The sequence below is a fragment of the Coturnix japonica genome, chromosome 4 (genome assembly GCF_054131305.1).
Source record: "Coturnix japonica strain WE chromosome 4, WE-NBRP24, whole genome shotgun sequence".
NCBI lineage: Eukaryota > Metazoa > Chordata > Aves > Galliformes > Phasianidae > Coturnix > Coturnix japonica.
In genome coordinates, this window is record NC_140666.1 from 89628166 (window position 1) to 89641096 (window position 12931).

General features: G+C 46.4%; 1 protein-coding gene across 3 annotated transcripts in view; it reads left to right on the forward strand.

Moving 5' to 3' along the window:
* The window catches only part of SFXN5 (sideroflexin 5), a 73649-nt gene that overhangs the window by 45217 nt on the left and 15501 nt on the right, over window positions 1–12931 (forward strand). For all 3 annotated transcript variants that reach the window (XM_015863029.3, XM_032444619.2, XM_085547572.1), the window contains 2 exons: window positions 1815–1900; window positions 10199–10316. In XM_015863029.3, coding sequence (XP_015718515.1) covers window positions 1815–1900; window positions 10199–10316 — 204 coding nt within the window. The remainder of the gene's footprint in view (window positions 1–1814; window positions 1901–10198; window positions 10317–12931) is intronic.

Genomic DNA, 12931 nt, shown 5'->3' on the forward strand with positions numbered 1-12931 from the left:
ATTTCATGCTCAGTAGCTCCCACAGCTGTAGGAAGTGATGACATAGAGCTAGAACTGGACGGCCTCTATGCATTATGCATGAAGAATTAAGCTTCAAGACTTAATACCTCTTCACAGCCATGTGTATGGTTGGGTGGCCACAGAGTGGAGTGTACTGGTGGACACAAGCTCATGTCATGTACAGAATGGAGTATGTTGGTGGACCCAAGGTTATGCCCAGCAGCGCACTGGCTTGCCATAGTGGTTTGGAAGGGAGCAGGCTGCCATCAGGGAGATCCTGCACCACCACCCTGCTGAATTCACAGCCTTAGGATTTCTTAGTGGAAACTTGTAAGCAGTTCATGTTGAATATGAAGAAAAGATAACTTACACCTTTTTCTAAATGAGGAAGGCTTCATTCTCAAGCTGAGTTGCATTTTAACCCTTGCCATGTCAGAACTGTGTTAACACTGCCAACGCAGGCTTCGAAGGGCAGCCAGATGTTTGTAGTCTTGTGCTAACACCTGGTTTGTTTTCCCCTGTTGCTTTCTATTCTCCACCATCTGCTTGCAATTATTCCCTTTTCTTCCCTTCTTGCATAGTTTTGTCTTCTGAGCATCATCTGATTGTCTGAGGCGTGTTGTTTCCAAGTGGGCTTTCATCTGAAATGTAAAGCATGTACAGAAGCACACGCCCAGGCAGAGGAGTTAATAATATAATGCTTGGCATTTCCCTCGCTCCTTCTGTCCAAGGCTCTTAAGGCACTTCATAGACAGCAATTAATGTACAGATTTACAGTCCTCAGCAAGAAATGGGAGATCTCTAATATATCTCCATATTGTTGTTTAACAGGGAGCTTAAAACAATCTGTTGAAGGGCTCAGAGCTTCTTGATTGAGCCAGTTTGCCTCACTTAACATCGCTGGCACCAAGACCTTGCTCCCCCTCTCCATCCTAATGGCCTGGAGGATGGCAGATAGCATAGAAAATAAGTATTAAGAATGAAGGTACTGATGTAAGTGGAGCTAAAGCTTCAGATTTCTGAGGACTTCTGCTCCATTACCATCTTGTCCCAGTGCTTCTTCCTGAATGGCACAGTATTGGCCTTTGGGGTGTAAAATTTGGCAGACCCTTCAGGTTACACATCTGTGTCTCTCTGAGACCTCCTGATTGAAAAGGATCGACTGCTCCCAAGCATGGTTGGATGTGTAAATATCAGCATTCCCACTCTGTAGATCTACAGTAACCTCTGCCTACATATGGCAAAGCCCTACACATGGTCAGAATGCTTGGGGCATCCCGTGGGGTGCTGACAAAAGTGTCTAGGAGAGGTAAATGAAAACACAGTGGTGCTTCCTAGAGCATCCACGGTCATGTTTAGGTCTCATCTCAGGGGATTTGTACCTGTCATGCTACCAAGCTGTTCTGCAGCAAGTCTTGTGCTGGGGTTGGAACTTAAGTAAGGAAGAAAGGACTGATGCTGCTGCTTAACCCATCTGGAGATATTTCACCATGAAGCATCTGCCAGGCAGCACCATCGTGTTTGGGTGGGAATATGGTGGGGTGACTGTTGTGGTCCCATGCATTAACATCACAGAGGTTGCTTTATAACCAAGCTCCAGCCCATCTTTTGTAGCAACAGAGCGAAAATCACTTTGGTACAAATAGCTCATAGCAAAGCAGGAAATGTATTCCGATGTATTTGCTCATATCTGCAACACAAGAGGTCAGCCAGACCATTTCTGTGTCTGCACACTGACTGCTTAGCCTCAGATAGACCCTGAGGTTGGTTGTAAATGTCTTATGTTTGTTTGTTGGTTTGTTCTTCCTTTCCAGGCACTGCTAGAAACAGCCCTGACTAGAGTGGTCCTGCCGATGCCTATACTGGTTCTACCTCCAATTATTATGTCCATACTGGAAAAGTAAGTGCTGGGTAGCATGGAGGGGGCAGTTCTCCAGGGGAGGAAAGAAAAGATCCCCAGTGGGTGTTATTCAGTGATGATTCATTGAATAACATCAATGAAATAACATCAAAGAGCTTTTTTTTTGGGGGGGACATATTTTGGCCATTGGAATAGGTTGAGATACAGAGCACAAATCATCAGAAACGTTGATTTCCAGCCTTGCTTATGCCAGAATCGTTCCTGACAGATGTTCTTCTGGAGTACTGGGAGAGCAGGCAGGGTTATCATTCATGTCTCAATGTCTCCTCTCATGTTTCTTGATGACAAAAAGCCCCAGCAACCTGCCCTGAACATAGCACCTTCTCCTCACCTTGCTTTCTAACACCTCTCTTTTTTTTTCCCTTCTGCTCAGTCTTTGGAGACTGATTAGTGCACTGAAAGACAGAGATGCTAAAGGGCCTTGTTGCCTTTGTCCAGACAGCCAAGCTGGAAGCACTCTTTGAACAAATCTGTTGATGTTGGTTGCTCTAAAGCACTCAGCTGACAAAGTAAATAGCAATTAACACAACTGGGGATTGACCCATGGCTTTGGTCAGCCTTGTGTGCCCTTGTAGAAATACCCCTGGGCAATTTGCTCTCCTTAATGGAAGGGTTGGGTCTGCTTCTGTATGCATGGAGATTTTTAGCTTCCCAGTATTTCAAGAAATACTTCTATTCTGCATCCCTCCAGCACCCAGAGGCTCACACTGAGATCAGTTCTTCCCATCAGTTGGGTATGGGGAAAAATGCAACAGCAAACTCACCTTTGGAACTCAGAAGTCGGTGTTTTCAGCCCTTGCTGACACAAGATGTGCTGGTTTTCCTGTTTTTCAAAGGGGCTGTGGTGGTTCCCTGCAGCAGGGCACAGTCCTGCTAAGTGGCAGCCTGTGTTCCTCCTGACTTAACACAGCTGGGTGTTGTTTTCTGGCTCTGTCTTGGCGAGCTGTTGGAGAGGGTCTGAAGGAGGGCCACAAAGATGCTCAGAGGGCTATGGCACCTCCCCTATGAAGACAGGCTGAGGGAGCTGGGCTTATTCCATCTGGAGAAAAGAAGGCTGTGGGGTTACCTCATTGCAGCCTTCCAGGACCTAAAGGGAACCTACAAACAGGAGGGAGTCTACTCTTTAAAAGGGTAGATAACAGCAGGAGAAGGGGAAATGGTTTGGAGTTGAAGGAGGGGAGATTTAGGTTGGATGTCAGGGGGAAGTTCTTTACTGTGAGAGTGGTGAGGAGCTGGAACAGCTGCCCAGAGAGGCCGTGGATGCCTCATCCATCCCTGGAGGTGTTGAAGGTCAGGTTGGATGGGGCCCTGGGCAGCCTGAGCTGGTATTAAATGTGGAGGTTGGTGGCCCTGCATGTGGTGGAGGGGTTGGAGCTTGATGATCCGTGAGGTCCCTTCCAACCCAAGCCATTCTATGATTCTAAGAGCAGCTCAACCATTGGGGCCACCTCAAAGGACAAACTGTAGAATTCCATGAAGATCTTTGCTCTTCCAGTTGCCATGAACACCCACAAATCTTGACGTGTGGAAACTCAGTGTGCAGAAAATCGGTCAATGAACGATCATCTCCAACACTGAGGACCATCGTGGGTCCTACAAAGCACCCACAGTCTTAAATAACGCTGATAACAAAATGTGCTTTGTACTTGTGGCATCAGCACCTCCTGCACTTGATGCCATGAGGTTTACTGAACATGGGTGTGCTCTGGGAGAGATGCACTGAAACTAAATCAATCTGTCAAGCAAATGTGGACATGCAGCCTCCACATTTAATAGCAGCCCAGGCTGCCCAGGGCCCCATCCAACCAGTCAGAGGTGAGACATTATTTTGTAAGTAAATTTGGAGCACTGGGTGAAAAGTGTAACTTTAAAAACTTCATAGAATTTGGGTTAGCCCAGGGATTGTTATCAAGCCTGGGAGTCGTTATCAAGGCATGTATTATCAATTTATTTATAGAAGTCCTCACAGCATCTATAAATAAAAAAGAAGCCGAGGGCTGTGGCTCAGTGTTTGAAGGCTGGAGTTCTGGAAGCAGAAGTCCCAGTCTGGAAGCTCTCCTGAGTCACGTGCGGCTGCGATTGTGCTGCAGGAGGGAACAGTTCTGCGGGGGATGGTGTTGTTTTGTGGGGGGAGTTGCAGCACCCAGGAGCAAACCACGTCCTCCCAGCGGTGGATTTTGGCTTTGTGGGACCTGGTCCCTCCTTTTTTGTCTCGGCGTTGGGAAAGTTTAATTTTAAGTGGCCAGTTCCTGGTCGCCGTCTTTCCACTTGGATCCAGGTCTTTCCTCTCTCTCAGCCATCTCTCCATCTGCATGTTTTAACTCCCCCAGCTGCCTCTCTTGTCTCTTGTGCCATTTTTTTTTCAGCTCTCTTGGCTTCTCTCTTCTCTTTGCCTGCTGTGTATTTTAACTCCCAGGGCCGCCTTCTCTGCTCTCCAAGTAATTCAATGTTACCTCCCACTGCTGAGCTCCGCGGCGCTCCATTCTTTCCCCATGTTTCATGCATTTCCTGCTGCTTGGACGCTCTGTTGAAGCAGCTAACATATAGAATCAATGTTTATTTTGAGACTGCATATGCCACGCGGGGAACACGGTGTCAGTTATTCTGTGCAGATGTATTCTCATTTAAGTTTTATAAATAATATCTGCGTTGGCAATTTTAATATGGGAAAATATTGGTGTCGTATTGTCTGTGAGATGGAGAGGGCTCATCTGTGGGATCTGACTGACACTGGGTCAGACAGTGGAAGCTTCATTGGCACCTCTGCATTGGAGATGTTAGTACAGCGACATAGAGCTGTAGGATGACTCAGGTTGGGTAAGACCTCTATGATCACCAAATCCAACTGTAGCCCATCCCACCATGCCTACTGACCATATCCCCCAGAGCCACAGTTCTTGACCACCTCGAGGGATGGTGACTCCACTTCTATGGGCAGCCTGTTCCAATGACTGCATCCACTGCATTAAGACATAATCAGACATTTCCCTTTATTTACCTGCTTCTCTGAATCCCTTTAAGTAGTTATGATAAAATGTGAGAAGCTGCCCAGGTTTCTCCCAAAAAGCTGCCAGCCAACTGCCAACATCCAACACTTCTCCAGTATCCTTTGCCTGACTCTGTGCAGAGCTGGAGCCCATCACAGATGGTCTGTGTGTACACCATCCATGTCTGTACATATTCCCATCCTCAGGTTCCCCTGACCTCTGAAATTCAGTGGCATGTGGATCGTGTGACCTGGATGAGCAGTGGACAGGCAGACCACTGCCCTGTGCATGGACACTTGGAGCCAATAGCTGCCCATGGTGACAGAAGAACCTACATTCTTCTCATTCCTGTCTCCTTAACCTAGAGCCTCTTCTCTACCTCCATAATTCAAGCAGCTTCAAAGGGTCTGATGTGCAGAAGGTGGTTTCAGGGTGGCTCCAGGGACTCATGGCTGGTCCAGTCCCTGAGGCTGGTGGAGGGGGGATGAAATTGGAAGTGTTAGCAATGTGCAAGAGCTGAGAGAGAAACAAGGAGCAGGAGAGATGTGTCCCTGAAAGAGAAACATTTCTACTTTTTCTTCATCACCCTGATATTGAGGCTTGCAGAGCTGCTAGAACCACAACAAATCGGTTGCCAAGGCTGTTTGCTTATAAAGCTCATCAAACTGGGACAATCCAAGGCTGGATCAACTTAGGGAGCTGCTGTGGCCAAGTCAGACTGGTGGCGTGAATGATGGATTCTCATGATAGACTGTCAGTGCTCAGACCATGGCTCCATTGTGTTGGCTTTCTTAAGCTTCAGCTACATCTGTCCATGCAAAAATGGGCATGGAGATCCTCTTGGACCTTATGTTCATGACCTTTTGCTGGATAAATCCTTCTGATGGCGTTTGCAGAATGCATTTCCTACAGGTGCTTTTCCTCTTCTTCGAGTCTCTCCATCCAGCCATAAACCCTCTGTGAAGTTTGTTTGAGCTAAACAGCTGCCAGCAGTGACACCTTAAACTGCCGTGGCTGTTTCCAGAGTAAACATTGAAACTGCTCCTTTAATTATGTCAATCAAACAACACAAAAAAATCCCCCAACATCACTCCGTTTGCATCTGCTGTGTCTTCTGGAGCAGGCACAGGTTCCATTGCTGGAACAGGAGATTCTCTTCAGCATGGACAAAGACAGACGACAGAAGTGGTCTGCATGGACAGGATGGCAGCCAGAGCCCCTGGTCCATGGAGGAGCCCAGCTTTCCCCATATTACCCCAGATGAGTGCTCTGAACCACTCTGTAGATAGTAGGGCTGTATGAAGCAAGAGTGGTGCTGGCATTGGGAGGTTCTGAGCAGAGCATGGGTTTGGTGCACTGTGTGGGGTATGACAGCCACCCCCCATGTTATGTTCCTGTCTCATGGGCCGTTTGAGCCCTGGATGCCTTGGGATATCCCAAGCTTCAGCCCCCTGTGTTTTCCTTACCCCGCTGGCATCCACGGCGTCTTGCAATGTATGTATTAGCTTTGAACCTGTTTACACCAAACACTACAGAAACCCCACAGAATCTGTCAGCTGGGAGACTTTGGTTAACTCCTGTCATATTTAGTTTAGCATCTGACACCTCCTCCTAGACAAATACAGCTCTGGTTCACTGAACCCGATAACTCCTTTTTAGTACAGCGACTGACTTCCATATGGAATAAATTACAGTACCTCTTGAAAAACGCCAGAGGCAGCTGCCAAATTATGCAGAATTTAAACCACTAATGAACAATGTGATGAAAGTTGAATGAAGGTGTATTTACAAGATCTACAACACGCTGTCTCTGCGGAGCAGATGTACTGTCTGTACAAGTATGCGTGTGGCTGTGTGTGTACCTACGTACGTGCACACTCATGCATGCTGAAATGCTATCCGTGAGGTTGAGCTGGTTTAGGTATCTCCTTTAATGTGCTACCTTGGAGCAGTGGGCCTGAAGCTGCCTGGTGTGGTGCTGCTTGTTTCTATCCACCAGGCACATTTTGTGCAAGCAAACTGCAGAAGGAATAAGAGTTAGGGGACTTGGAAAGGGGCTGAAGAATCATGGAGCCATAGAGTGGCTTGGAAGGGATCTCATCTCATTCCAACACCTTGCTGTGGGCAGGAGTGAGCCTTAAGGGAAAAAGAAGAAGAAAGGGAGGAGGGTTAGGGTTAGGGTTGCAAAAATACCCATTTTCTTCCATCCAAAGGCAAATGCATAAACACCAGTTGCTTATACTGGTCACTGGTGAGTCAGTGTTGGTGGCAATAACTTGGTGTCTAAAACAGGAACAGTAGACCATATGGAATCATAGAGTCATTGAGGATGGAGAAGCCCAGCCCATCCCCACCATGTCCACTGACCATAACCCTCATCTCCATGGCTCTTATCACCTCCCAGGGATGGTGACTGCCAACTCCATGGGCAGCAGTGCTACTGCCTACCACTCTTTCGGAGGTTATTATTGTCTTCCAACATGGCACCTTCTCTCAACATGGGCTTTTCATCCCTTTGTTGTCCAATCTGAGTGCCAACAAGGTTTAGTTCACCAGAGCTTCACCATTCCTGGCCTGTGCACACGACAGCATATAGAACTGCTGTTCCTGTGGAGGAATATCTTCATGCTGTGCTTTTGCAGTTGCCAATGGTGAAGCACATCAGGAGAATGTGAAGTTCGAGACCTCCTCTGGACAGGGGACAGCACTGTAAACAAATTCATACTTCAACAAATAGTGACTTTTTGCATTTATTTTTAACCTGCTGTAATATAATACCCTTCAATGAAGCCATTAGGAAGCATAGAATCACCAAGGTTGGAAAAGACCTCCAAGACCATCCAGTCCAATTGCCCACCTACCACCAATATCGCCCCACTGACCATGTCCCTCAGTACAAAATATAAACGTTTCTTGAGCACCTCCAGGGACCAAAGTCTAATCATCCACTTCCGATGGGGAAGCTAATGGGTGAAAAGAGGGTTTTGATTGCATTTGACAGCATTTGACAGCTAACAAAGTGTGGCGTGCAATATTTAGCTTAAAATTCTTTGGAGATCTGTGTCGAGAGCAGAGATCCTGGGGACAGAAGAAAAGTGACCTCTCAACTAATTATGAGTCATTTATTCTGAACCACACAAATTTTAGAATCCGAATCCCAATTAAGACATTACACTGCATGTGTTAATTGGTCCCTCTCCTTTTTAAATCAAGCCATAACTCTTCTTAATTAGGAGGTTAGCCCTTGTAATTTGAACTGGCCTGAGTCTGAAGCACTTCTGGAAGTCACACCTAGGGGCTGTACTGGGGATCATTTTAAATTGGTTGGGTTTTTACTTGGGTGATTATAAGGTCCCCAACAGGGCAGTAATTGAAGAGGGTGCAACTTCCAAATGAAGGTGTTGGGGTGGTGCAGGCAGTGATGTCTGGGCTCTGAGCTGTGCTCCAGGAGGCTCAAAGGAGGCTGGTCTGATTTGAACCACCAGAGCTCTCATGAAGCACAGCAACTCAAACAGCAGAGTTAGGCACTTCTAGCAGTTCCTCCCAGGGATAGATTATCACAGCTCTTTACTGGCAGTTCTTGAATGTCTCATTTATGGTGCCTGAACTACTCGAGTGCTGGTGGAATGAGGTCAGGAGTAGGAGCTTCATCTCCTCAGACAAACACTTACTGGCTTTGCTTAGATCATGTTCTATGTCAAACAAAGTAGCTGAGTATTGGAAAAGAGAAGCCTGTCTTTCAGAGCACAGATCAATAGGATCATTTGTGTCTCCATAGCTTATTAGCGAGGAGTTGAGATGTTTGAGGAGCTGTGGTTCTGGATCCCATTTGCCTTCCCCATTACACGTTCCCCTCCTTACTACACCCATTCTCAAGGCAGCTTTCAGCAAGCATTGCTAACAAAGGGTGGAGAGTCTGAGTGTGCAGACACACAGACAGCATACAGCAGGGTAACGGGTTCCCACACATCAGCTGCTCCGTTGTCATTCATCAGGTGCCTGCTTGCAGCCTGCAGTAAACATGGGGCAGGCGGGGGTTGAGGTAAGCTGTTATCTCGCATGGGATGCACAGGGAGATGCACCTGCAGAATAACCCAGGCTTTACCCCAGGCTAGCAGCGTGCCCTGGTGTGGGAAATGTTGCCTGACATGTTTTTGTGCTGCCATCCCAATGCAAAGGCACCAACCTGGAGGTTTCTGACCATGTTTGATGCCCTCGTCAGCATACACAGGATGGTCAGGACAGAGATCAACACTGAGGCTAAGGAGCAAAGGCCATAGCTAGCAACTGTGGCTGCCTCTCTATGTTGCTAAAATGCTCTGAATGCTCAAACAAAAATCACCACCTATTTGCTGCCTTAGTTCCATTTGTTTTGGATTGGTAGAAAGAAGTTGAATGGGCAATGCAGTTTCGGTGCAGCTAGCTTCAGTACAAACCCCTGCTGAATCATATGTGACACCCTTAGCGTCTGTGAACTGTCTGAGATCCTGTATCCCTAAATATACACAGATTGCCATCTTCTATTAGCAAGGTCTTGTCCCTGACTTGTGGTGTTAATTGCATCAGAAGGGTCACTTAATGGATCATTATCAGAACCTGACCTCGCAGAATCTTTACATGTTTGCTCTTAACAACTCCTGAACTCATAGATGCCCCCCGAGGACAGCTGGTGTTAAAGCATCCTTATCACCCTCTCTGCAGATGTTTCATTTTTAGCAAATTAAGCTATTGTCAAGTTTACTACTTTATTACCACATTAGCAAAGTTGTATGCCTTTTGCAGTACGCCTGTGTGATGCAGCTGACAGAGTTCACAGTGTCTCTAAGCAGTTTGATTTCCTTCTGCTAACCCAACAGTCTGCAGAGTCTCAAAGCAAGCAATGCTTGTCCATGGCCAGATCACCTCTGGTGCAGCTGACTCCACTGTGGGATGGTTTGAAATGGGAGAAGCATGTGAACTGATCCTATTTAGTGACCCTGGAGGTGCTGCAGAACTGTGGAGATGTGGCACTGAGGGACGTGGTCAGTGGACATGGTGGGGTGGGTTGGGCTTGGGGATTCCAGGGGTCTTTTCCAACCTGAGTGATTCTTTGATTCTATGATGTAGGATCTTCTGTGGGTGAGCTTGAACTTGCTCTCATCAGCTGGGAGGACCCACTAAGGAGCAACCTGTGCCACCTGTGGAGGAGCACAGTGGGTCTGGTTGAACGCTAATGTCCATTTGGATGATGGCACAAAATAATGTTATCTTGTTATCTGCAAAATGGTCTAACAGAGTCTTTCCTTTCCAGGACATCACTTCTGAGGTCCCGTCCCCGGATGGTTCTCCCAGTCCAAAGCCTTGTGTGCCTCGCTGCCTTTGGCCTGGCCCTCCCCTTGGCCATTAGTCTCTTCCCACAGATGTCTGAGGTCAGTGCACTGCTTCCTTCAGTGGGATGTCTCACGTTGTCTTATCAGTGCTGTGGTTTGTTTTGCTCTCCTGAGTAATATGCCAATATAAGTTCTATTTGTTTCAAAAGCTGATTTCCCTTGGTCTCCCCTGGCCAATTCCATTGCACCAGTATTGGTCTCTACTGGTTATTTCCATGTTCTTTTTGTCTGGATGGCTTTGTCCCCAGCTTCTAGCCAGGGAATCTCGTTGTACACTTGTCTGCAAGGCTGAAAAACACATTACAAATCTTCTGTTGTTCTTCTAGCTGTTTACAGACTGAGATGAAACTGTCCCTTAATTTTCTGTTTAAGAAACAGAATTTCTCTGAATCTTGGAGCCTTTTGCTAAAAGACGTGTTTTCTGATGCTTTAATGATTCATGTGGCTCTTTCTTAAACTTTTTCTAATTAGTCAACATCCTTTTTGGAGCATTTCCATGAGAGCCAGACGTGGTATTCCAGTAAGAAGTTGCACAAGTACCAGTTACAGGGCTGTGTGATTTGCTTGCTTCTGCTTGAGTTCGTACATCCACAGCACGCGTTAGTCATTTTGGCATGAGCTCAGCTTTAATTCCCTGTCCATCAGTTGTCTGCTGTGATCCCAAGTTCTGCTCTGAGGTTTTTGTTATGAAGGAATGAGGGCTCTTTCCAGGTCCAGCACCCATTGGAAGAACATATCCGTAGTTCCCTTTGGACGTTGAGCTGTTATGCTCCTGGTTCCAGGCAAAGGAGCTTCATCCACAAGTAGGTAGCAGAGGACAAAAGACCTTCTTCAAGAAAGCCCAAGAGGCAAGACCACATTGACCCCAAAAATAACATTGCCACTCTTCCCTCAAAATGATGTCCTATACATTCATTGCTTCCAGAGGCAACTTCAGGTTTGACCATAGTACAGTGCACACCAACTTCCTTCCTACAGCTCCCATGCAAGCCAGAGGTCCCTGGGTCTTAGCCTCACAATTATTCAATACGTTCTCAGAATCTCTGTCTTCGCAAACCCATAGCAGCACTCCGTGTTATTTTCTTCCTTCTCACTGATGACACACATGTTTAAAAGGATTGGCCAAGCCAAACCATTCTTTCAACATAGACAGGAAACTGACCCTACAATTCTGTACGATTTAGCACATTTTCAGTGTTTTCATTGTATTTGTTATTTCAGTTCTTTATGTGGAAATGAAGCTCACAAAGTCTTTTTGCATTTTGTACTCAGCTTTATGAGTGACTGATAGTCCATATCATGTCGCATCTGATAATGCAGCTTGGAGAATGGTGTTGATGCTAACAGCTATATGAATGCTAGCCCACAAGAAAAAGAAAGGTCTGGCTTCCTTCAGAGGATACACACATTGCAGACATCAGGCAGTACTGAAAGCCATACAGCATCACTTGAAAGTGACCTTCTAAAAGCAGATGAAATGTTATCTGCAGTGTAAACATGAATCAGTGCTGATTAGTAGATCAAACAGAATGACGTGCTCCCTGCCCACGCGTCATGTCAATGAACAGAAACCACTACAGCTGGTGGTGTAGCTCCTCACCTGCTGGGGTCTTGTCTTTGCTCAGCTGGACTTAGCTCTGCGCACACAGCTGGACCTCAGATCTCTTGATGCCAAGAATTCAGGTTTTCCGAAGCAGCCTTTGTGTGATCAGTCTTCCTGGTAGGTTTGCATTACTATAAATGCATGTGAAAGTGTGTAAGGGCGTTCCTCCCATTCCTCAAAGTCTCACTGACATATCCTCAGTGGTCAGCAACTTTGGGGATGCTCAAGTGAGCAAAGTAGGTGACTTAGAATCATAGAATATTCCAAGTTGGAAGGGGCACATAAGGATCATTGAGTCCAACTTGTGGCTCCACACAGGACCACCTAATGACTTACCTAAACAGCCTCTCCAGAGCCATTGGATGTTTGAAAGTTGACCTCTCTCTATGTGTATGTACATCAGTATGTATGTGTGTATTTGCTTTTCCTTATAGCTGCAGCAGGTGAAGCAGCTGTGAGTACAGCACAACCAAGATGATGCTATTGTTGTGATGAGCTCTACTCAGGGAGTAAATTATTAATGACAAGATGTGATAGGTGTTTTCTGTTCCAAAAATATGATTGTGGTCTGAGCAGCAAGCCTTTCAGGAATTGTAAATGGGCCAAATTCTGCTTTTAATCACTCATTCACAGTTCATTTTCTTTAGTCAGAGAGCAAACACAGAAGCTGGTGTGTTATCAAGCTCTTGTTTTAGCATGGGAGCTTGCCTGGCTACCTTTGATCCTCTCTGTTTGGAGCACGTTTCAAACTTAGGGTGAGTTTGCAAGCAGAATTAAGAATCCTTGTGGCAGATCTAATATATATCCCACATAAAAGCAGCCTTTTTAATCAAGGGTCAACTAAATGCCACTTCCCTGGCTTGCCAAGTACCTGCCAACCTCGGAGCACTGTGGTCGTGCTCTGGTTGCATAACGTCCTGGTACTGAATGAATGGTCTCCCCAGCTTTGATTCTGATTTACAGCCATGGCTGCTCCAGAGCTATTCCCATTTTAAAGGGAGCATAAGAGAAATCAGGATTCATCTCTGATTGTGTACAGAAGCATCAGTAT